The sequence below is a fragment of the Lissotriton helveticus genome, chromosome 6, assembly GCF_964261635.1.
Source record: "Lissotriton helveticus chromosome 6, aLisHel1.1, whole genome shotgun sequence".
Taxonomy (NCBI): domain Eukaryota; kingdom Metazoa; phylum Chordata; class Amphibia; order Caudata; family Salamandridae; genus Lissotriton; species Lissotriton helveticus.
In genome coordinates this window covers 1,052,285,883-1,052,310,645 of record NC_136067.1, presented here as the reverse complement: position 1 = coordinate 1,052,310,645, position 24,763 = coordinate 1,052,285,883, and the positions used below count along the sequence as shown (strand labels likewise).

General features: G+C 47.6%; 1 protein-coding gene across 1 annotated transcript in view; it reads left to right on the top strand.

Moving 5' to 3' along the window:
• The window catches only part of SHPRH (SNF2 histone linker PHD RING helicase), an 884,400-nt gene that overhangs the window by 572,382 nt on the left and 287,255 nt on the right, over positions 1 to 24,763 (top strand). Inside the window, exon 22 of the mRNA XM_078648685.1 lies at positions 21,188 to 21,331. Within this exon, the coding sequence (XP_078504811.1) occupies positions 21,188 to 21,331 (144 nt within the window). The remainder of the gene's footprint in view (positions 1 to 21,187; positions 21,332 to 24,763) is intronic.

Here is a 24,763-nt window from a genome sequence, read left to right as displayed (position 1 = left end):
TACCTTTTGGGTACTCGCAAATTGCGAATGTCTTCCCATGCATTCCTATGGGCCTCTCGGCCCATAGGAATGAATGGGAAGGCATTCCTTAATTGTGAATCGCAATTTGTGAATCGCAATTAAGGAATATGTAGGAATCGCAAATATTATTGCGAAACCTACCTAAATTGCTTTTTGCGAGTCCTTAATAGCGAATCGCAAAAATCTTCTTTTAAGGACTCACAGACTGCAAAGATGATACATCTGCCCCATGGTGTTGAGATGCTACATATGTGGCAGCAGGTGTGGGCTGGGTGTGCATGGGGAAATTGAAATCGGAGCATGGTCCGACATTGCGGCCACCCCAAAGTCTGTATGTGTAGTTTCCAACATGAAGTGAGGAGTTGCAAGAAAGTAATCAATCATATCATATATGACTGGTGTGCCGCAGAAATGTAGTCTTTCACAGTGGGATGGACCTCCAGACGTCTGTCCTTCGCACCTCTTTTAGCCACTGCAAGCTTTGTGCCGTGTATACCCCAGTTTGGTCCGTCCTGTGGGCCGAATGGTCCAGGAGGGCATCAGGAACCAGGTTGAAATCACCCCCATTTAGAATATCAACATCAAGAGACTTGAGTTCACTCTCAACTTCTTGTTGGATAAAGTCTTCTTGTCATTCATTTGGGGCGTAAATGCTAGCCACACTGAGGGCATGGCTGTGGAGGGAAATTCGTAAGAAGAGGAGTCCGGACCCCATCAAGCCAATGCTCTGTGAGCTAGTCCAGACACTGGACTTCCTTTGTGGTGCGTTGTGTGCGAGACGCGTTTGCCAGGCATCGGCCCTACCTGAAGCACCTGACTCTGGAAGTGTCGCCAGCAGGATTGCCACTCCTGCTTTGTTCCTGGGCCCGGAGGAGAAGTACTGTTGATAAAACCACCTGGTTTTCATACGACCCCAGTCCAGTTGAAGGAGATGAATTTCTTGCAAGAGACACATTTCACAGTGGGAGTCTTTCAGCATAGCAAGAAGTGCAAGCCTTTTTGCTGCAGCATTGAGGCCATGGACGTTTAGGCGTAAAACCTTGACCCAGAGTGAATGGTGTGCTGCTAGCAGTGGGACCCCTGCAACACGTCAGGGAAGGGCTCCCCTTGAACTGACAGATATGCTAGTGCCTTGTGAGTGAGGCAGAAGAAGGGAGTTAGTGTTGAGCATTGGGTAAGGAGGGGAACAGCCAAACTGGGGAAAACAATTGCTCTGGTCATCGGAGTTCAGTAAGTTGTGTGGTCAGGGTCCATGTTGCTGGTGTGAGAACACAAGTAGGGGAGCAGGAGGACATCAGAGCTCCACAGGACCAAAGAGCGGCCATATTGTGAGTAGGCAGCAATGTGGGGGTGACCCGCTCAGTTGTAAGTGACAGATCAAAGGTTGAAGGGGGATCCCTGTGCCAAGCAATGTACGTGTGTTTCACCCGGTATGGAGGCAGTGCGGTCGCAATAATGGTTGGGCATATTAGTCTGAAGTGTGGGCAGAAGAGGGTTCCTGTTGATGTAGCTGCTGCAGCAAGGCAGACCTCTCCCTATGGCTTTCAGCAGCTGAGGGTTTGCTGCTCTTCTTCTGTGCCTGGTGACGAACCCACTTCTGTACACCGGCAGCCTGGGAACTGGGTCAGTCTCTGTTTTAGTGAGTCGGAGGAGGGGGGGGGGAGGTGGGGGCAGGGGGGGCGGGTCCGCACATGGTCCAACCCAAGATCAGTCAGGCTTCCTCCAGATTACGCACTACATGCATCGCACCATTCTAGACAAAAATAAGCTGATTGGATGCCTCCATTTATACTTGACTCCATTCTATCTTTGGAATGTGGTGGCCGGCTTCAGTACTCTGCGCTGTGTCAGAGTGATGAAGGATAGGTCTTGGTAGATCCAAACTTTATTCCCTTCAGAGGTGACCGACCCTTGATCTCTCATTGTGGACGTTATCATTTCTTTCTGGTGGTAGTAGTTTAGACAAGTCAATATGTCGTGAGGAGCCCCCGGGGCATTGGAGGGGTGGCCAGCTCTGTGAGTGAGTTGCAGGATGGTGTCCTTTTCAGCGAGTTCTGGTACAATGTGGCAGAAGAGACAAAGGACATGTTCTTCCAGCTATCCCGAGTCTGCCTGCAGTTAAACCCCTTTGATTCGGATGTTGGATCTGCTTGACCTTTTCTCCAAGTCCTCCGGGTGGAATTGGAGATCCGCATTTTAGTCACGAAGCCGTGTGCTCACATTGATCATCTCAAGTTCTTCCGCTTTCACTTTGCTTCTCTATTTTAAGGTGTCAATCCATTGCCCCACATCTCCCATCTCACATTGGACCTCTTTGATATCCCTGGATACTTCCTGCTTAAGTGCCGCTATGTCATCTTGCAGTGTGAGAAAAAGGGTTTTCTGTGAACCCACAGGTAACTGGGGTGTTGTCATCCGTATGGCCCTACTGAAGGATAGTGGAGGGGGGTCTCGAAGGAGATGCAGATTCTCTGACCTGCTCTGCTCTCCAAGAGCCAGACTTGCTCTGATGAGCTGCTATGACAGCTCCTTTGCGATGCTGACGTCCCTCATCGGCTCCTTGGTCTTTGCAGCATTGGAGTCCGGATTGGACTGAAACAAACTTTGTTTGCTGCAAGGGGTCCGGTATCCTGAGTATTGGTACAGGGTAGCTCTGATTGGCTATGGCGTCTTCTCACTTGGTGGGGTGAACAGATCTAACCTCTTGGCGCGCGGTTACCTCTTCCTGGGCGACTGTTGAGTCAGTGGACCCTGTAAACTGCAGAATGGTGAACCGGGCGTTGCGGTTGGTGGCTTCAGGGAAGTGGCTCCTCCACTTCAAGGGAGATGCTGATGGCTTGGCGAAGTGCTGGAGGCCCTCAGAGGCTTTTGGAGGATGCACAGCTGCAGGACGAGTCGGTTGTCGCAATTGTCGGGACAGGAGCTGATAGGCTGACAGGGTTTGGCGCCAAAGTCCACAAGCTGTCCACAGTTCTTGTCCTGTTCTTTCTTCAATCAGATAAATCTAAGTTTTTGGTGTCAGGGGGCTACCTAAATGCTCAACTTAGGGGTGTTAAGGGGAGTGAAGGGCAGGAGCTAATAGGCTGCTTATACTTGGTGTCACTATGTCCACTGTATGACCCCTTTCTGTGGGGAATGGGCATAACCCAGTTCCAGAGTTCTGAATTCCACACAAAAAATAAAGATCGTGGCATCCTCCTTTTATGAGGCACATCATGTAGCACATCTTTGGGGTGTGACTGGCCTGGTAGTGTACTAAGCCTCCTAGCATAGCTCATTTACCACCAGTCCTGGTGCCAAATAAGCCTCAGGGCAGGGGGTGGCATCTCCCAGGTCTGGTGGAAGCCAGGGTTGCGTATCAAAAGCAGCAGGGGGTTGGAGTCTTTGGCCTTGGTATGCAGATTCACTAGCCATCCTGCTGGAGAGGTGTGAACACCTTTCTCTGGAGCATGTATTAAGTCTGGCCTCAGAGAGCGCGGGCTATCATCTGCAGGGGATTAGAAACATGTTTGTGGTGGCTAAGAAGGTGGTAGGCTTTCAGGGGGTATCTCTAAGGTGCCCTCTGGGTGCATGTACTAATAAATCCACTAGTGGTATCAGTAGAGATTTATTAAGAAATAGGTTTCAGTGACGCTATCATGTAGCTGGGGAACTCATAATGACTGGTGCCCAATATATGTACGTAAGATGGCTTACCTGTTCATTTATAGTACCTAGCAATTGAACTAGACAGCACAAGGGCATATCGGCTCATGCAGGTATGTCCTCACATGTAATATAATGCACCCTGCCTTAGGACTGTAAGGCCTGCTGTAGGGGTGACTTACATATATTGCATGCAGTGTCTCTGGGCATGGCACAGTGTGTGTGCCATGTTTTGTTTTCCCATTTGTCTGCACCATTTCACGCAGCCTGCAATGGCAAAGTCCCTTAGGGTGGCACAATACATGCTGCAGCCCTTAGGGACCCTCTTCAGTGCCCATGCCCTAGGTGCCAGGGCTACTATTTACGAGGGACTTGCAGAGGTGCTAAAGGTCTTGCCAATTGGGGAACAATTGCACAGTTACCTTGTTTTAGGGAAAGAGCACTGTGGACCTGGTTAGACCAGTACAATTCAGTCAGAATTGCATCCATTACCAGGCAAAAAGTTTTTTTTCCCCTACTAATGAGGGAAAAAAGACATTCCAGGATGGCCAACATATGTGCAAATGGAGGGCGGCCATTTTTCTATGCTTTTTCTCATGTTTTATGAAAACGATTAGAAGAGGACTGGCAAGTATGTGTACACATGCACAGCAGTCATCTCGAAATAGTTTTTCATAAGGCAGAGGAAAAAACCTTAAAAGATAGCCTCTACATGTGTGGTGCACATGCCCTGGAGCCATTTGGACGTAAAAATGGCAAAGCCAATATATTATCGTTTGGTATTAAAATTGAGAAGTGTGTGCTTTGCCAGTGCTTTTTGTACTAAGGTGTATAAGAAGAACCCCATCAATAATTTGTTTTAACCGGACGTTTGCTTTCAATAGGCATCTCTTGCCAAGCCATAGCCTTTTGTTATGTGGAATTTCTTTCATTTATACATTTTGTGTAGTTAGTTTATTTAAAATAACCTACAGTGCAACCAAAAATTTTAGCAGGAGGTGAAACAGCTGGTGTATGTGAATTGAGAAAGTGGATTTCAAGCTCAGAAGGCCTCTGTTACTACAGGAAGGGACGCATAAGGCCTGCCCTTTATTGTTACTGACACTCTATATACCACTCTCTCCATCCCTGCTGCGCAGGATCCAATACTTTACAAAAGGGACTTCAAGTCCTAGAAGGTCACAGTGACTGCAGGAAGGAGTGGAAGAGGCAGGCCCTTCCTTGATGCTTGTGCGCTACATAGCTCTTTCTACATCTCTGCTCCATGGGACAAGTCCAGCTAAAGCTTGGCCCAAGGGTGTGTCTGTCTTCGCCCGGAGGAGGGTGGGCCTTGGTCTCACTGCATTGGACCATGTTACTTTGGATAGGTGAGGTACTGACTAACATTTTTAATTTTTAACCAACTGAAAACTTGAGATGCTTACATTTTAACATTTCAGTGCTTCCTATTAAAGACAGCTATCTCTCTATCTCACAACTGCATTAAGCCCAGCACCGGTATAACTTTCTCAGGTCTGCCTAAGATTTAATTGCCAAAAAGAGTTACTAATGGGGAAAGGGAGTCACCCTGTAACTCCCTGGGCAGCCAAACCAAAAAAGCCCACCAAATTATCTGTGGACAACAATATTCTGAGTGAAATAGATCTCTTGCTATAAAAGGTTTAGACTATTTAAACTCAGAAAAAGTGTCTTGTCTGTCACGTTAGCAAGTTGACTGAACTTACAAAACTATTTGTAAACAAGACCAACTCGTGTAACACCAAGTTTCTCTAGTTCCTCCTAGGAAATAACAACTCTGCAGAGAAGGCGATAGCGCAGAAAGATTGCTTGAACACTTCACCACCTGTTATTATTTCTCTGTAGCCAAATGTAATCTGCAGCAATAGGTTTAATCTACTTAAACACAGTAAGCCCAGCACTGAACCTAACAGTAGAAAAAAGGGAAGAGCAAGACTAAGTCAATGAACTGAAGACTGAAATATCGGAGCCTAAGACCATGTTTAAGAAATTGATGATTTAAGTGGCAGAGCTTTCCGCTGATACTCAAACAATGAATAATGGGACAGAGAGGATGAATATGGCAATGAAACTCACACTGCAGGGGCTGCCCAAACTAACCTATGAGAGGAAAGCCTATACTGCAGAAGGGTGCGGTGCATAGAGCCACCTCAGTTACACACATTGGCATATTACGGCTAAGGAGTAGGAGACACATTATCATAAGCTGTCTATGTAAACCAGTCGATTGGAAATTACAGGGGAAACTAGCCGGTTAAAAATCACAGGGCCCTTGCCTTAAATCCAGGTCAAATGTTTATGGATGCTCCTAAAAACAAAGAGGGGGTGGGTAGTGTGCATGACTAATGTCACCAAACTAGCTGTTCAGGCAAGAGAGGACGAAGATTCCTTGATACACAATACAATTTGTTAGACCAAAAAAAGTGTCACTAAGCTGAATATAACTTTATACAATGTAATGGGTTTAAAATAAAGCTTGCAGGGGCATGACCAAGATGGTGGACGAGTGAGACGTGTTCTTAGGTCTCTCCATCCTCACCTCCAATCCAGCCCATTTCTATTATCTGCACCCAGGGTAATCTGCCCCGATCGGTGCACCCCAGCTGGAGATGTCGCAGAGCACCTGCAGAATGAGCCCGGGGACAAATTGATCTACGGAAGGGCTACCAGGTGCTAAGAGAGAAGCATGAGTGAGACAAAATGCTGATGATGTGGCCTGGAGCCTGTCGCGAATAATGCTTGCAGTACCAACCTCCTTCACCAGCGATGCTACAGCGATGGGACTCTGCTGATCAGGGCCTGGCACGTTTTTGGTCCAGGGGTGGTGAGTACTGAGCGCTTGATTCGCTTGATAGCTACCTCTGCACTGATGAGCCATCCATACACCTTAGCCCAACCCCGGCTGCATTAAATCAGGCTTCCAATGTGCGCCCTGGGTGACCTGGGCCCGTCACTGTGGCTGCGGAGTCTCCCCGTCCAAAGCTCCTGCAGAACCCAGATACGGGGGCAGTTGTGCCCAACCCCCCGTCGGACCTCCTTCGGGCTGAGATGGGAAATCATTTCCCTTGAGTTGTGTCTCCCAGATCAAGAAGAACACCACCGCTACAGGTACTAACAACGTATACCCTGGAAGGGCCCCCTTTAGCTAATACCCAGGGCTAGACCCGGGCCCCATGGAGCGACGCTGCTAAAAGGGGGGAGGGAAGGAATTGCCACGCGAATGGCTGGGGAGGCAGTGAATGTCAGGCCCCTGATCGTGGCAGCTGTACGCCGTGAACTCTCCATGCACTTGAGCACTCCCCCCTCCACACGGCAGATTGCCAGTGCACGCCTGGAAGCCCAGTGGGTGCTGCAGCAGCAGTACGCTCCCTTAGGGTGGGGTGACCTGAGCCCTGGTGACTCAGATGTAGGATGCCCCTGCTTGAAGATCCCCCAGCAATCAGACTCTAGAGGCGGCTTAGACCTGCCTGCCTGGACCCCCCCCCCACCTCCTCCAGACTGAGTGCGGTGAACAGCTCCTCTTGGGTAGAAGCGGGCCTGAACCAAGAGAGCCACGATTACCAAGTTGCCTGTCAGCAGTTCGCCGGGATCCCAGCAAGCCAATGCTCCGCAGGCTAGTCCGGGCACTGGATTTCCTTTGCAGTGCAGTGTGGGCGAGCCGCGTTTGCCAGACATTGGCCCGACCTGATTGCGGGCCTGACTACGCATATAATACACTCCCAGATTCATCACCCTCCCAGCTTTAGATCACTGGATTCCTAGGGTCACAAAAGATAGATCCAGGTGTTACAGGGGCCGCGGTCTTCCCCCATGTACAGTGGAGTCCCCGTTGTCTGGTCTGCCCCTGGACGATGGAGCCCTACTCACCGCTGGTAGTCTGGAGCTAATCCTCCCGGCCTTGGTCTGAGTCACCTCCTGGGCCCAGCAATTTGCCTTAGCAACAGCGCACTAACACCCATGCAGCGGTGACTCCAGACACCACACGGGCTGCCCTTTGCTTTCAGTGTCCCCAACAATAGACAAAGCCCTTGTGACACAAAGGAGTGTTCGAATGCAGCTGGGTAGTGGCACACTCTTCTGGCTATTCAACCTGAGGACCCCACATGCTGCAGACTCCATAATACAGAGATTTCTCCATTGGCCACTCTGTAAGTCATATCTGCGCCCTTCTTGGTAGAAGGCTGTTGAGATAATGAGGGTGGGGGTACCAGCCCCTCCCATTCTCCGACCAGCGCTGCATCCCTACTGAGAACTATGGCCACTGGCAGGGAAAGAAAGACCGCACGCTAAATGACATGCTTACCAGCCTGTGAAGTCGCAGAATGGTGATCCTCCACCATCTGTGGGCTCGGACCCTAGGCTGGACAGCGGGGAGATGGATGCCCCAGAGACTCGCCCCTTTCTGAATGCACTCTGATTCTCTCTGGAAGGATCTACAGGCCTTCAAGAAAGATCTCTCAAATGAGATTACGGAGGTCTGCCAGGACATTGAAAGCCTGAGTGATAGAGTGTCCTCACTGGAAGACCACAAAACAAGCTGTGAAGAGGAGATTGAACTGATGCAGCAAGAACTCCTTCGACTCTGGCATCAGCAGCTTGACTTGCTAGCTCACGCCGAAGACCTTGAAAATCGGTCACGGCGTGACAATATACTCATTAAAGGCATACTTTCTGGGGCAGAGGGAACGGATATCATCCTGTTTGCTGCAGAACTCTTTTGTTAGATTTTGCAGTCTCCACCAGAGATAGACTTCAAGCTTGACAGAGCACACAAAGTAGGACCTAGGAGACCAGTCTGGCCCCTCCAGTGGACATCTAGGTATGTTACACTGAAGGAACTCATTCTCCGAGCAGCAAGAGATCATCACCCCATACATTTCAAAGGACATACGCCAACACTCTACCAAGACGTGGCTGCTTCTACTCTTCAGAAACATCGAGCATTCCACCCAGTCACTACGCACCTCCGAGACCAAGGCTTATCCTACTCGTGGGGACATCCCTTTCAACTAGTCTTCCGCCTGAACTGCAAACTTCATCAACACCGATCCCTCAAGGATGCAATGTAGGAGAGTAGGATCTGCTTACTATGGTTACCCCCACTTTTTGATGGTGTTTCACTGATTTGTCGAATTTAGTCTGGCTGGGGCCCGGCTAACCAGGACCCCAGCCTAGCGGCTTCATCTCTAAATTGATTGTATGTACCTTAGGTACACTCCAGATTGGTTACTGGGTTACCCTTGTGAGTCCCTAGTATATGGTACCTTAGGTACCAAGGGCATAGGTACCCTACCCTAGAGGCCTACCAGGTGCTGAAACATGTATTATGCCACCCCTGGGAAGCCTTCCAAAATGGCACCACAGGTCTGCTACTGCAGCCTGGGTAAGGTTGTGCTTGCACCCCTTACTAAGATATAGGCTACCTATATCTACCTTTAATAACAGACACATATAACCCTATAAGTCACTCCTATGGCAGGCCTTAACAATCCTGAAGGCAGAGAGCTTGGTTTTGTGTGAGAGGGTGCCCAAGCATGAGCTGAGCCCCTCTGCAGCTTTCGGAATCACTTCTTTGTAGCTGTTCTGTGATACAGCCATACCATATACTCTTAAGTGCATTATAACCTCGCGGTAAATGCTAACTTTGGAATGGCTGCATCAAAACATGTTGTGTTTGGTGTCAAACACTTTGGAATTCTTACCCCCCCCGCCAGTCCTAGCGGCGGGGGTAGAATTCCACTTTTCTAGAGGGAGAAGACATGTACACTCTTACCTGACCGGTAATAGTTTAATATAGGCCCAGCATCACAAAATGGATGCTGCTGCCACAGACACGGGTCTGATCTCCTGCTGCTGGACAAAACTCTGGCAGGGAAAGCCTGGACAATAAGTTTCCTGTCACAGGGAGGAGTAACCACCTCCCCAGACAGGCTTTAGTGTATTGGGGCAGGGCGGGTGCATTCAGTGAATGCTTTTCAGACCGTGCTGGGGGCACACTTGGTGTCCCTGGGCATAGCCCAATTTAAACCGGTGGCAGGGGCACTCAGGCCCTGCTCTGGCGCGAAACTGGACAGAGGGGATGGGACCTTAGAGTAAGTCCAACCCCTAAAACTTAGTATAAGTATAGGAACCCAGTCCTTAAGACTTTAGATTACCCTGGACGAAACTCTGCAACATATATTCTGGAACTTCGACATTCTATTTCGACTAGAAGACGGAAGGATATCCCTTGGGGTCAAGGAGTGACTCCCCTCTTCAAACAGGCACCAAAGAAGCATCTTGCCGGTCTGCATTTCCCAGGCTCCCGCCAGATCCCGAAGGATTTGTGACACAGGACACGTACTTACAGACATCTCCGAGGCCGACACAAGATCACAGCAAAGCTGAGACCTGTAGCCATCACGAGAGATGTGGGAACGGAACTCCTGGACACCATGCACATTTGCTAGTGCACCTACTTCCCAAGCTTTCCCAAAGTTATGCATTGGGCTACTCGTAGTCCAAGCCCTGAGCACCATCTGCACCGAAGATTGTGGGCCTACACTTCAAAAGTGTTCCGTGGGCCCGCTTCTAGCATTTCTGCTCGAGGCCCCTTCACGATCCATGGTCCGTCGACTGGTGGGTCCCCATGAAGGTAACTCTTTTGTTTCTTGGGCTTCCCTGGTTGCTCCAGACGTGCCCTGACTCCCCTCTAAAGGGTGAGTCCCTCAGACCTTGCCGGTCTGCTCCGAAGCCAATCTTTGCATTCTGCGTGGGTTGCTGTTGCCAAGGCTTGTTGGGTCCAAACCGGATACCAACACCAAAACACTCGACATCCGACGTGGGACAGCTCGAATCCAGCTCCTGGTTGTCATCGACGCCGCCTGGTCCTTGTGGCTGAAGAGTCAAGCTTCACCTTCTGCACCTGAAATCACCCGACATCGGTGGGCATCTTCTTATTGCCTCCCTGGTCACTGGCATGTGACCCAGACTCTGTCCCCTCTGCTTTCAGGTTCTTCAGATCTCCGATCCACCCTTGGATCCTTCTCGACACTTTTCACCTGGTCGCCTGCAGCACTTCTTTGCAGCTTGCCATAGGAAACGACGACGAAACCCGACACGAAAAGACACCAATGCACCTGGCTTCCCTGGGTGAGGTAACACGATTACTTCTGTGTTCCTGTGGGTCTTGACTCTTGAACTGTCCAATTCTCAAGGGGTTTGCTCCTAGTCCACTCCTAAGTGTCCCTAACCTTTAAAAATCTAATCTCAACTGTCTCCATACAAGTCAAATGTGATTCGCTGCTGTGTTTAGACACTGCACGCTTCCCCTGTGGGTCTCCTGCGTCCCTACCTTGGGTGGTTCCTTGTTGCCCCAGCGGTTCTACAGGCCCTAGGCCTTGTCTCTGTCTGTCGTGGTTCTTATACCACTTTCTTAGTATATGGTTTGTGACGCCCCTAGGGCTAAACGTATACTGTGCTAATTTACTGTGTGCTAAATACGTTTACTGTATGTTCTTTTACCTCTAGCCTCATAAAGAGACTAGAGGGATGTGTTTAGATTAAATACATATATTTTATGTATATACCTGGTGTGGTTCTCCTTTAATTTGGTCATTCACAAGATTATAGACTGGTAAAACAAGCTGCTTTACATTCCTTCAAGACTTAGCCTATAGGCTGCGCTCCACAGCTACCGCTAGGATAGCTTTCCATATAGGTTGTCTTTAAACCTACCATCAATAAGGGTCATTTGGACTAGTGCAAGGTGCCCACTAGAATAGTGGACAGCATATGCCAGGCCAACTTCTTACATGCAAAAACAACAATTGATGGACAGAATGTAGAACGATTTCATACATTCACCCCAGTACAGAGAGCTGGGCCTAAATCCATCGTTTTTTTGCTCGCCATTCCAGTTTGAACCCAGCCATAAGCAAATCAGTCTAGACTCTGTGCCCAATGGGAAAAGTCCAGCCCGAACTGCCAGGCCAGGTCCTCCCTGGACTGGAAACAAGCATTCTAGTGCTGGTTTCGGGGTTTCAAGCCTGACCGATGGGCCTACAGATGCCTGGAGTAGAGTGGTTCCAAGGCCTCTTCCATAGGATTCCACCCTGACCCGGCGGCAATGGCATAGAAACGACAAGCAATTCTAGAGACGCTCTCCATAGACTCTGCTGGCGCAGATGTGACTTGAACCTGGCTATGATGTATACTCCTTGCCATTTATGGTAGGTGGATGGGGTGGGGGACGAGGACCCCAGGGACACTGCACACTCTTGTTTCTCTAGTTGTTTTTTCTGTTTCCTTTTTCTTCAATTTTCTTTAAGGGAGCCTACAGATGTTCTCATTTATACACCTCAACATGTCTCTCTCTTGCACCTCCACATTTTGCATTATCAGCCACAATTCATGGATTACCTTTTATCACAAGATGACTCAAAAGATAGTTATTACCTCGACTGCTATGCAACACACCCTACAAATCATTACTCTTAATGTAGAGGGACTGAAAAACCCTGTCAAACGTCTGGCCATATTATCTTATCTGTAACATTCACCTGCCCCAAGAAACGCATCTCATCACTAGCAATTAGCAAGGATTGCGATCACTGGCCTTTCCACACCGATTCTTCTCTAATTCCTCTAAAACGGCAGAAATGGCAATTCTGGGCTCCAACTCCTTCCGAGGCAAGTTGGGCCTGAAACAGGCAGACATAAAGGGTAGCCTGCTCACTCAATCAGTGACCATGGGCAACCACACATTCCCATTGGGGATATATATACGCTCTTAATTAGGGACAAGAACACTTTCTACATCGCGCAGTGGCTGAGATCATGATTAGACAAGATTGCAGGTGCTGTTGGGTGTGCAGATGTAAACCTAGTTTTTAACATTCATAAAGACAGATCTGCCCAGCGCCATGGTCAGTCCGGCGCCCACTCTTGGGAGGTTGTGCTTTAGCTGGGGGATATGGGCCTGAAAGATATCTGGTATCATCTGCACCCAAACACACGCAACTATACCTTCTGCTCTCATACACATAAAACATACGCCTGCATAGATAATTTTTGAGGTACCCCAGATATCCTATCTAAGGTCACAGGCTCAGAAATATAGCCCCACTCCTTGTCGGACCACGCAGCGGTGTCCCCCACTTTGACATTCCCACCGATACAGCCTCCATCCAAGACCAGGCGGATGCGTGAAACCCTCTTGCACCGACCTGAGGTCATTGATCAGATTAACAAAGCACTAGTTTATTTCCTTGCAATAAATGACACCCCATGCATCTCCATCGCTACAGAATGGGAAACTTTAAAAGCGGTTATCAGGGGTGAACTAGTTGCTATATCCGCAGTGGACAGCAAGCTATGCCGAGAAAAGAGAGAGCCTCTGACCCATCAAGTCCAGGAACTTGAACATATCCATAAACAAACCAGTGCCTCCCGAGTGCGGGGCCAACTAGAGACTGCCCAGACACAACTGGCAGGCATTTACCTGGACAGATTGGAATACGCCACACTCTGACACCCCTTTTATGTTGTGCAGCGACAAGCCGCCAAAGTTCACTCTATACTAGGATCAGATGGCAGTGAGTGCACTAGTGATGCCCAGATCGCCTCAACATTTTGAGATTTCTATAGGGAACTCTACCAGGAGCAAGACTTACCTGCAGAGAACCCAGGTCTATATCACCAGGGCACCCACACCCCGAAAATATCCTTGGCACAGGCGTCCGGTTTAGATCGTCCAATTCGGGTCGAGGAGGTTATTTCTATCATCACTCTGCAGAAGCTCCTTAAATCACAGGGACTGGATGGATTCCTTGCACTCCTCCTCAGAACTTTTTGCATGACTCGTGCTCCACTCCTAACTGGACTGTTCAATTCTATCCAAGGTCCAGACTTGATTCCACTCTACATGTTCAAGATTTCCATTGTCGTCATACCGAAACCAGGTAAAGATAAACGCCTATGCGCCTCTTACCGGCAGATATCTCTACTCAATGTTGATCGTAAGCATACTGGGGATGGAGAGACTGACCCTAACTCTTTCAGCACAGGACATGTCATATCCTGAGCTATGGCATCCGTTCATCGCCTTATTATCCTCAGAATACCAATGACACTCACTTGCCTGAGAATTTTCCGCCTCCTCCGCCTGACAGGCACAACTTCCAATCCCCCTTCAGAGGGATCCCAGTTGGGTGATTTTCAAAGACCAATTTGATATCTCTATTTTTCCGAAAACAAGGGCAATAGAATGTGCTATACCAAGTATTCTGTTGGTGCAAATTCCTCGTGAATAGTGGGACCTCGGGTGGGGGGAATAGCATATAAGTAAAATCATCCCTAAATTGTAAAATCATGAACGTTACGGCTCAGTTCATGACATTCTAGGGATAAACTTCCTTTCACCTCCAGAAATGAAAACACGCATTTACAATACATATAATTCTGGAGTCACAAGGAATCTGAAATAATATACCAGTTTGAATTACATATGGAGCATGACAAAGATAAGGACTCATTGATGCTAGCAGGAGATTTTACTGTCAGATATGAACTGCTAGACAACTCAGAATATGCCATCACTGAAGCAGAAGCTGAGAAGGGGGGCATACCCAGATCAGACCTACTCTCATTAAAAGCTGGTCAGCCTTGGCAATCCAAGTAACAGCATTATCACCGTCCCTTAGATCCTGCAATGGCCACTTGTGTCAGACACCAATAGCAGCCAAATTAAACAAGCACAATCCATTACGTCATTCTAAATCTCTGTCTTTGGCCAACTTTGATGGACAAATGTGGTAATTTAGTGCAGGGACAGTGAGCAACGCCCTTTGCACCTAATGATGTAAGGGTTCTTAACTCCTAAAACTGACCTACCAGCAAATTCAATATATGAAGAATTGGCTGTCTCAAACAACATGTGTTCAATACATTGTCCATATTTCCACTACCTTCTCAAGACTCTTTCTTGCATCCATAGCGAAGCCACAAATGCATTCTTGGTAGCTCAGGTAGAAAATGCCCACCTACGCATGACTAGTACAGTTCAGAGGAAATCGTATGCACCCTTAAAATACCTTTTTTATAGACCATTTATGTCCCCGGTTCTACCAACAAGACACATAAACTGGTTCAACAAGTAATGGAAAGATGCAAAGAAAAATGTATTAATAGCAATAACAAGCAAAAATATGGAAATTGTGAGACAGGCAGTGAATCTCTATAAGCATTCTCAGAAGTTAGCAAAGATTATTTTTTTACTTGTTTTATTGGTTCCAGACAAACAACAAAAACACATAGTGCGTGATGACAGCATCAAACATAATGTAATGTCAATTATACAACAGAGGCTAACATAGTCAATAAACACATTAGGTAGAATCTGCAAGTGAAATCAACCATGCGTCCAGTGATGCAGTAAGACAAGTATACACAGAACCGAGGGCCACAAGCCAATCAGCACACCGAGGAGCAGCATTACACACTTGGTCATTGGGAAATGAACAAAGACCAATCACACTGGGAGGTATCAATCCTCCACCTCAATTCCATCCCCTAAGGACGCGTCATGATCAACCTGAAACATACCTAGCAACTGGGACCAGAGCAGTATGGCCTCAGCCGCCCTCTCATCCATGTACTATTGTCTCATATGTTGTTCCTCCGCCGCCCCCATACCAACAAGTAATGGAGCCAATGGGTTAACAATGGGATCCTCGTACCCAACCAACTAATGACCAACCTCCTCTTTGCCAACAACAAGGCCAACTGGGTTAATATATAGGGGACTTTGCATCCCCTGGGGCACGCCACCACCCCCAGAAGACATGCAAGTCAAAGGAACATGGAGTCCGGTGACTGACTCAATACGCGGCACCACCTGTCCCCAATGAGCCTGAACCTGCACACACTCCCACGCCAAGTGTAAGAAGGTGGCTCCTACCTCCTCACGCATGTGGCCCCCCTGGTAGGGTCTATTCTGTTGAGGCCATGCGAAGTAACATACGTACTGTGGAGAAAATGAAAGTGCAAAAGTTTAAAACTGTTGTTACAAGATACAGTGCACATAAAGCTCATGGCACTCACCCAGTCCAGTTCTCGGATGGGTGTACCCAAATCTCTTTCCCTGGCTCCCTGTGCATGAAATTGGTGTGGTGGCATATGAGACCTACCAGCTCTGTAACAATGGCTAATTAAGTGGAGTCCTTCTCCCCATCCAATAAGACCATACAGGACTGCAGATGGTTGGGGCTTCGTAGGAAAATCTGCCCAGAGCTCCCTTGCTACGCTTTCCAATTTTGCATAATATAAAAAAATGACCCAGTCCTACCCTAAACGTGTCTTGAAATGAGATGAAGTTATCTCCCGGGTAAACATCCCCTGTTTCCATATATCCCCACCTGCCACTGCTTCATAGTCCTGATTGAGTCAATATTCTGAAAGGTTGCCCAGTCCCATAGTTTTAATTCCAAACTGAAGGGACTCTGCAAATTACTTTGTGAACCACTTTTTCCCCTATACCGGCCGTATATGTGACCTAGTATGGAACAGGGAGCTCTGACCTGCATCCTCGCATTAACATTTAGGGGCAAAGTGTTACCTCTGAACTCAGGCCCTAGAAGCCGTCTCTCCCAACTTGGCTGCATGCTGTAAATGAGCAGCATAGTAGTAGAACTACACATCTGGGACCTCCATTCCCCCGTCCTCAGAGTCATTCTTTAGTGTACCAAGGGCCACCCGGCTGCGCCTACCCGCCCACACAAGAGACACTAGCAAACTATCCAGCCTTTGGAAAAAACAATTGTCCAATGGAAACAGGGAGTTTTGCACACGGTATAAGCTATGTGGGAGAAAAAACATTTTGGCTACAGCCACCCTACCCTTTACAGATAAAAGAAGGCTGTTCCAGAAACAAACAGAATACTCCAGCGCCGTTAGCGACATTCTGTCGCTGATGTCGTGCCACAGTGTGCATGACCCAGATTCCCAAATATCGAAGTCTCTCCAATTCCCATTTTGGGCCCACATCTGGCAGCTAATCTTTGTGCTTCCCAACTAATTCACCCAGAGGGACCAGTAATGACTTGCAGGTATTACTCTTGAGACTCGAAACCTCACCGAAATCTTGCAAGAGCTGCATCAGGACAGAATTCCCAGGCAAACACTCATAAATCAATGCGTCAACCGTTTATAACGAGACAACATGGACAGTACCCCCCCCACCTTGATCACCCAGGATTCCAGCTCTGCATGTAGTAACAACTCAAAGGGTTCAATTGCTAGAGAAATGGAGATCCTCTGATTCTCAAATCCGGCAGTGTCAAAATCTCGGGCCACTCTAAGGATACTGTCTCTGTCTTTATAATTCAAGATGCGAGTAATTATAGCCCGTGGTGGGGCCCCAGGTCGTTAAGGTGCAACCAGCATACAGTGTGCTCTTTCAACAGCAAACATGTGGAACAGCCCTGTAGGTGTCTGTGATCCAAGCCTCAACCAACTGCTTGGGGTGCACTCCCTCAGCCTGCTCATGAACTCTCAGCACGCATATATTATTGCGTTAGAACGTTCATCCGCATCCTCTACTCTAGCCTCCAGGGCCCCTGATCGGGATGCCCCACCATTACCTGCTTCTTCAGAGCGACCACCTCCGACTGGAGCTCTTCGATAGAGCCCTCTGCCAACTGGACCTTATCTGATATCTCATGGAGGTCGGTGTGTAAAAGGTTGACCTCAACGTCCACACTCTATTTTATTTTCCAGGGTGAAGCGGGAACCTTCTATTGCCTGCATCAACTCTGCTCTTGAGGGCTCCCCCGCCTCCTGGTCAGTGCCCTGCTCCACCCGTCTGGATGTATGACTTGTAGTGCACTGGGAGGAGAAGCTGGAGTTGTGTAGTGCTCTATAGTATTACCTTTGGCTGCCCCACCTGATTATTCTTCCCCATGAGTATTAGGGAACCGGGCCTCAAGACAGTAAGACACCAGTCACCAACAGGCAGCAATAGTCCCCGGGGGAACCCCTTGCACCAGGAGAAGCTCAGACTCCCAAACACCACCAGTGGGCCACGCACCAGAAATGTAAAGGCAGGCTCAGTCACGCACTCCAGGGCCCTTAGTGACCTTCAGGGCGCCGCTCACCTTGCCTTTCAAGTGTTTGCCTGCGGGTTCCTATTCACTCCTCTATGTCATTGTTAGCCAAGGAATCCCCTGGGGGCCGGTTCAGCCTCAACATGCTGCAGGTCATAAAAGCAGTCAACCAGACCCGGCCCGACAGTGCAGCCACAGGCAAAGTCCCGCCGGCACTCAGACAATCCACAGCACCGCATTTACTTAACAAAACATTTGCTTCGTACATTAATATCACAGCAAGTTGATCTACACCCCACTCTCGGACTTTGCTCCAGAACCACAGAGACAATCTCAAAGTGTCCAATGTATCTAGACAGGGATTTACTAGGTTCCAAGATCATAATAGTTTCACCATTTCTTTCTCGGGTCCAGACCTCCATCGAGGGCGGCCATGAAGGCTTTCCAGTTACGTCGATAACTCGCTTGGCAATCAACCCACCCAGGCCTATCAGTATCCTATCTCCACGGGAACCACTTGCATTATCAAGAATACCAAGTAATGCAACCCTGGGGTTCACCTCTGGTTGTGTGCCTGTGATGGCGGGCAGAACATTGATAACAGTTCAATAGACCTATATCACTGGGCATTAATAAAACAACATGGAAGAAATCCTCCATAGGGTCTTTGCACCTGTGACATGTAGGCGAATCAGTGATGCCTGCCCTCCACATTTGGTAAGGTGACATATTGGCTTGATGTAAGTACTTAAATTGCATGAAGCGGGCCTGGCAGAAATTGCTAGCATTCGATGAGACATATAGGCATCTCTCCAGTCCGCCTTGTCCAGTTCCACCAACCCAGGTCTCCCAATTAGCATTCAGGACATCCAGGGAGGTGAGCGAGTGTATAACCAGGGACTTCTAGACTTGTGAAACTCCTCCTTTACCTAAGGGGCCCATGAGGATCTTATTTTCTAGGGGGGTGTATTCTGGGAGCATTACCTTGTAAGGTTGTAGGGTGTGTTGCTGTTGCAGATAACAAAAGAATTGAGAGGTTGGCATTTGGAATTCTGCTTAAAGGTCTTGGAAGGATTTAGGATGTCCCCCACCCCAGACATCACCTATTCATCACCTATTTTTGAGATACCAATATATTCCCAATCCTGAATCCCTCCAATGAGGACACTTGGAACAAGCAGGTTCCCTCCCAAAGTGGGGTTTTCCTTGTAGCTTCTGATACCATTTCATCTATCGAAGGGCTGGCCTCCAGATTCTAAATGCCTCTGCAGACACCGGTAGAAGCTCCGGTGGAATGGGGCCCTGATAGAGGATGTACATGATATTATCTGGCGAAAAAATAGCCAATTCGCCCCTGAAGGTGGGATTGTCCTGTCCCCCATGCAGCCAGTCATTAATGGGAAGACGTTGGTTTGCCCAGTTGTATAGGCTTATATCTGCCATGTCAAGCCCTCCATCATACATCGTCTGGGCACATTTCCCGAAGGCCACTCTAGATCTGCCACCCCCAAATGAATTTAGATCCCATAGCCAGGACCAAATCGAACCAGGATTTTTGGAATGTTAAAGGGTAATTTTGGAGGATATAGAGCATCATTGGGAGAGCCATCATTTTGAATAATGTAATCCTACCCATGATATTCAATGGGAGGGAGTTCCAGCGTGTATTACTCCTTGCACGTTTGTCATGTCATGGGGCTGTGATTAAGACTCGAGGTTAGGTTAAGTTCCCAGGATATGTGCATCCCAAGGTACTGGAAACTGACTCGCCTTTTCGATATTCAGAATTGTCAGATCATTGGTCACTTATCATGGGGACCAACAGTGTTTTGCTCCAATTAACTTGCAATCCTGATGCCTCCCCGAAGATCCCCAGGATTTGGGGCAGTCTAGGCCCAGTCTCAGCTGGATGTGACACAAATAGCAGGACGTGGTCTGCATATAAGGGTATGCGATGTAGCCAAACCCCAGTCAAAGCCCCTCACTTGAACATCGCACCAGATCCACACTACCAGTGGCTTGATGGCCAGGGCGAATAAAAGTGGGGAGAGAGGGCATCCCTGTATGGTGCCTCTCCCCACGGGGCAGACATCTGATAATATTCTGTTAAATAAGACTCTGACCCAAAACCCCGCATAGAGAATCTTAATCAAGGCATGGAACTGGGGCCCCAAGCCCAGCCCAGTGATTGCCTCTGCAAGATAGGAGCAGTCGACCGTGTTGAATGCTTTTTCAAAGTCTATTAGGAGAAGTGCCGCTGGACCGCTCAGTGTGCTGATGTGGTAGAGAGCGACATTCACCCTCTGGAAACAATTTGTGGTGCTTCGGCGATGGACGGAGCCACATTGGTTGAGGTGGACCAGGGAGTGAATGTCTGGCATATTTGCCAGAAGTTTTTCATAGTTTTTAACTTCACTATTGATGAGAGCAATGGACCAAAAGGTGACGCATGTAGGTCTTGTGCGGCAAGGCTTGTGTAGGACCACTATAGTGACCTGGTTGATGTCGACAACGCAGTGGCCCTTGTCGGCAGCATCAGCATATAACTTAAGCAGGGGTAGGATGATGTCTGCACGAAGTCTGCAGTAAAATTCTACAGGATAACCATTGGGTCCTGGGGTTTCGCCCAGATTTAATTCTGCCAGGACTGCCCCTATTTCCTGGTAAATTCTGCAGCCATATCGCAGGACCCATCGACCCATCGACCCATTCTCCTGCATCACCCAGAATGGGAGGTATTACTCCATCTACGGAGTGGTGGGTGGCCACCCAATGCAATATCTTGCTGGATTTATCCCCCCATTCATATACTCAGCGTGTAGAGGGCATCCAACATCTTCGGACCTCATCTAGAATTAGTTGGCTTAAGGTGGTTCAATCGCGGTCTAGTTGGCGTTTTTGCAGCTCAGTAAGTGTGTCTAGGTCTCTACGTTCTGTGAGTATTACTCTTTGTTAAAATTGTGAGTGTTTAATGTTTGTTTTCAGCCACCCTAGTGAAAAGCAATGTCCAAATTGAACACTACATGGTTCTCTTAAGGGTTTCCAGGCTTTCAGGCTCTCTTAAGCATTGACTAATGGGGGACTGTTATTCAGGCTTCTCCACCATAGCAACACATCTGTGGTGACTTGCTCCGTTTTGATATGGTAGATTGTACCTAAATTAGTGAAAGAGGTCATAGGTCACTGTTGAAGGCTCTGACTTTTCTCACTGTTCAGCGTCTACCTGTAGTACAAAATCTTAGTTTGCACAAGAGGCATCTAAATAAATTATGGTCAACCATGTTGAAAACATATCTTACCCAACACAAATAAGGTATTCCTTTGATGAACTTACATGTTATTAATGAAAGCAAAAGCCATATTTACAAAAATCTATCTTTTGTATATGGAAAATCTTACTAACCTTTGTGCTCCTTTTGCAGTTGCTCCATGAGTATTGGATGGTACTTAGAGATCACGTGTCTGCCATTGATGAACTTGCAATGGCAACAGACCGTCTACGAGTGCGTCATCCTGAAGAACCAAAGCCTAACCCACCTGTCCTTCACATCATTGAGCCCCATGAGGTCAGTACGATAAAAATGTTTTTTTGCCTATAATATACTGTACATTTTAATTAGTAAGAGATCTCAATTTTATCCACACTTGATGCTGTGGTCCCCAGTTTTATCTATGGTGTTGTAAAGTCTGATCAGCAGAAAGAGCCTTTAATAAGTCCCTCTATGTCAGCCTTACATTATAGTCTAGAACAGATCTGGATATGCTGTCTGACTCATTTCTTGACTCCTGGCTAATTCTTTTGTAAGTGATGGGAGTAATCTTCGGCACAATAAAATGATTTCTGCATCGTAGCATTGTTATTGCTAGACCTAAATGTTAGAAAAATTTGCTGGTGCATGCGAAGGACCTGGAATTCTTCTTCTACAATTAAATTCAAGGATGGTATACATTTAACATGTCTACAAAGCCTATCAGGCCTACTGTGCTGAATATATATCTCTTAAAATAATGACACAATGTGGGCGTGGCCAGGGAGGAGACGAGCCTCCCCTGAGTTCTGACACTGAGCACCTATTCACTGTTGAATTAAGATATAAACCCAGCCACCTTCATGGGCTAAGATTCCCCCACAAGTCTTGAGGACATTAGAAGAGGATGGAGAGCCCCGATCAAGCCTCCTGGGTGCTAATCGATACCTTGCCGACTCGACAACATGGCAGCCACCATTGTCTGGCAGCGCCGCTGGGCCTCAGAAGTTTCCTCTCTGGCGGGCCGCCCACGTGAGCTGAGAGGGCACGGCCAACTGATAACTCACTGTGACAGCAAGGCACCGCACAGGGGAGTGGGAGCCCAGAGGTAAGCCTGGGTAGAGTGCTATTTATGCACAGTGCAGAACAGGGTCCTGCCACGCCGGGTGAGTGTAGTCGATGGAGGCCTATAGCCGAGGCCCTGAGGTGAGCGCGGGGAGCAACCCTGGCCTCAATAAGAGGGCAGGTAGGTGATGTGGGGGCCTCCTGCTGACGGGTGGCCTACGCAGTGGCCTGCAACAGTGGGGGAACCCTGGGCTGGCCTGCCTGACCTTACTGTCGTGACCCCCAGAGACTGAATTTAGCAGCGGAAGAGACCGATTCCCACTATAGCTACCTGCAGATGTGTGGATGAGGGCCCCTCTGACCCTCATCTGATCCCCAACGGAAGCACATGCCTGAGCCCTGGGGACCGGTGGCGACTCCAAAGCTAAAGAGGGCGCACTCATTAAGCGCCTCACGATCCAAGGCCTCACCTCCAAATCAACACTGGGGGACATTGGCTACAGAAGAGCTCATGATGTGAACAGTTGGAAGTGGCATAAGAAACTTTCACAACCATGCTGGCCTTGAGCTAAAATCTTGGAGCCAGAACTAGAGCGACCCCCTCCCCACCAGGCTCCCCGACATTGGCAACTGGCAGGACAAAACACCCCTGCGCCTCCTCCATCAAAGATTTGCTCCAAATATCTAATACCTCACAGTCTCAAGGGGGCGGTGCCACCCCATAGCATATACTTCGTGCAGCACTGCAGACTTCCAGGCCCCAGCAACCAAACAGGACATCCAAACACTACTCTTGGAATTTTGCAAAGACATGACGTCTCTCCCGAAAGACTCCAGCAGAGCCCTGGGCGACCTTGACCAGTCACTGCGCCAAGTGGGCTCCCGTCTCAAATGAGCCGAAACAACTGTGGGTGACCATGTCCAGGATAAAACCAATTGCATGGCATACATAGAAAAGATAGAGTGGGACCATGCTACAATACTATATAAAATTGACGACCTTGAAACCCCATTCAGAAGGAACAAAGCTAGGGTCCTTTATGCCCATTTTGAGTGACAAAGATTACAGGCCATTTAAGCTCATGTTTACTTTGCTGATTTTCAGTGTTGTGCAACTCAAGTGGGCTGTCATCACTTCGCACCGGATCCGAACCTTATTTTGTCTAATTAATTTGCAGACCTCTTGGCAGGTGTGGCCAATATAAAGTTTTTTGCAGGTACAGAAAATGCTATATATCACATATTTGGTTTTAAAGTTCGAAAAAACCTTATGCTCGAATACGTAGCCCTATATTGTTTGGGCACAACAAGATCATTCCACCACACCAAAATAAACTTTTGGTTGATTGTCTGTGTTCTACTCAGCGCTATATAAACTGCTCAGAATAGTATTATGGGGAGGGGGCCAAATCCTTACTTTAAAGTGCGAACATACACCCGATACACACAAACCAAAACTATTAGCCACAATTTTGGCAGTGAAAAGCCGACAGGTTTCCGACCTTCCTAGGATATATAGCAGAACTTTACCTTAATGTGATGTAAATTCTTACTGAACATCTAAGTAACATTCTCAAAATAAACATCATAAATGACAACCATAGTTAGCCAGTCATCAGCCCATTTTTTCTACGCATTGGCTTTCAAGTAAGTCCTTCATATTTTTGGGCCCATTGTAGGTGTGTACGAGTTCCCCTTGGAACTATTCCTCATTCTGGACTGCACTATAAAACCGTATCCGATATCCATAGACTTCATTTTTTAACGCAGCTTCAAACAGTCCTTTTTTAAACTTTACAGTTTCTTTGGCATAGTCTTGTGCAAATGATAACCAATTTCTTTACCAGTTGAATGAGGGCGATAACTTTACTCTTGAAGGCCTCTTTGCTGATTGTGCATATCTCAAGGGTCTGAAAATTGCAGTTCTTGGATATGAGCCACTTTTGGCATGATACAACCGGACTCAGTGAGCCTTTTCAATCTTGGAGTCTGTAGGCGAACCCAGATCTTAAATGGTTGGTATCCACCCTTTGAGGTATTCAATACATGAGCTGGCATCTTTCTACGTATTTATATACGTTCCAAAACCTTTTATGTTGCCTCTACTGTTTCTGTTTTCCAACTCACTAATTTCTCTCTTACCTTGTTTGACTTGCAAAACTGCTTCTTGCTGGAAGATCTCTTGAGAGTGGGAAGCACTCTCCAGCTTGCTAATTTTAGCCTAAACTTCCACATAATCTTTCTAATAGCAGCATGTATGATGTATGTGTTCCTCTTAGTCAAATTTGTAACGCATTTCATCGAAACCAACTTTCTTTGATGTCTCTCTACTTAGCAGAAGAATGTTGGATACATTTTCTTTGGGCAAGTCTTAACTTATGGATCAGCCTTAATCTTTTTGAGATTTTAAGACTTAACATCTTTGCCCTTACCTTCTGCATTTTGTGGCTATTAGGTGTAAATTCAATTACATGCCAATGAATGGGATTTACAGTTAAAGTTATGGGTACGGGAATATAGTTTAAGCTTTTCAGGATTCCAGATGACAAATTAGTGATGTAGTGTGAAACATGTGGAGTAAATAGTTTATCAAAGCTCAGATTCAATTAGTATTTGAATTATTAGTGAAAGCATCTCAGAGTATGTTATCCTCTTCACCAACCGTGCTTTATGTCCTGAACAATG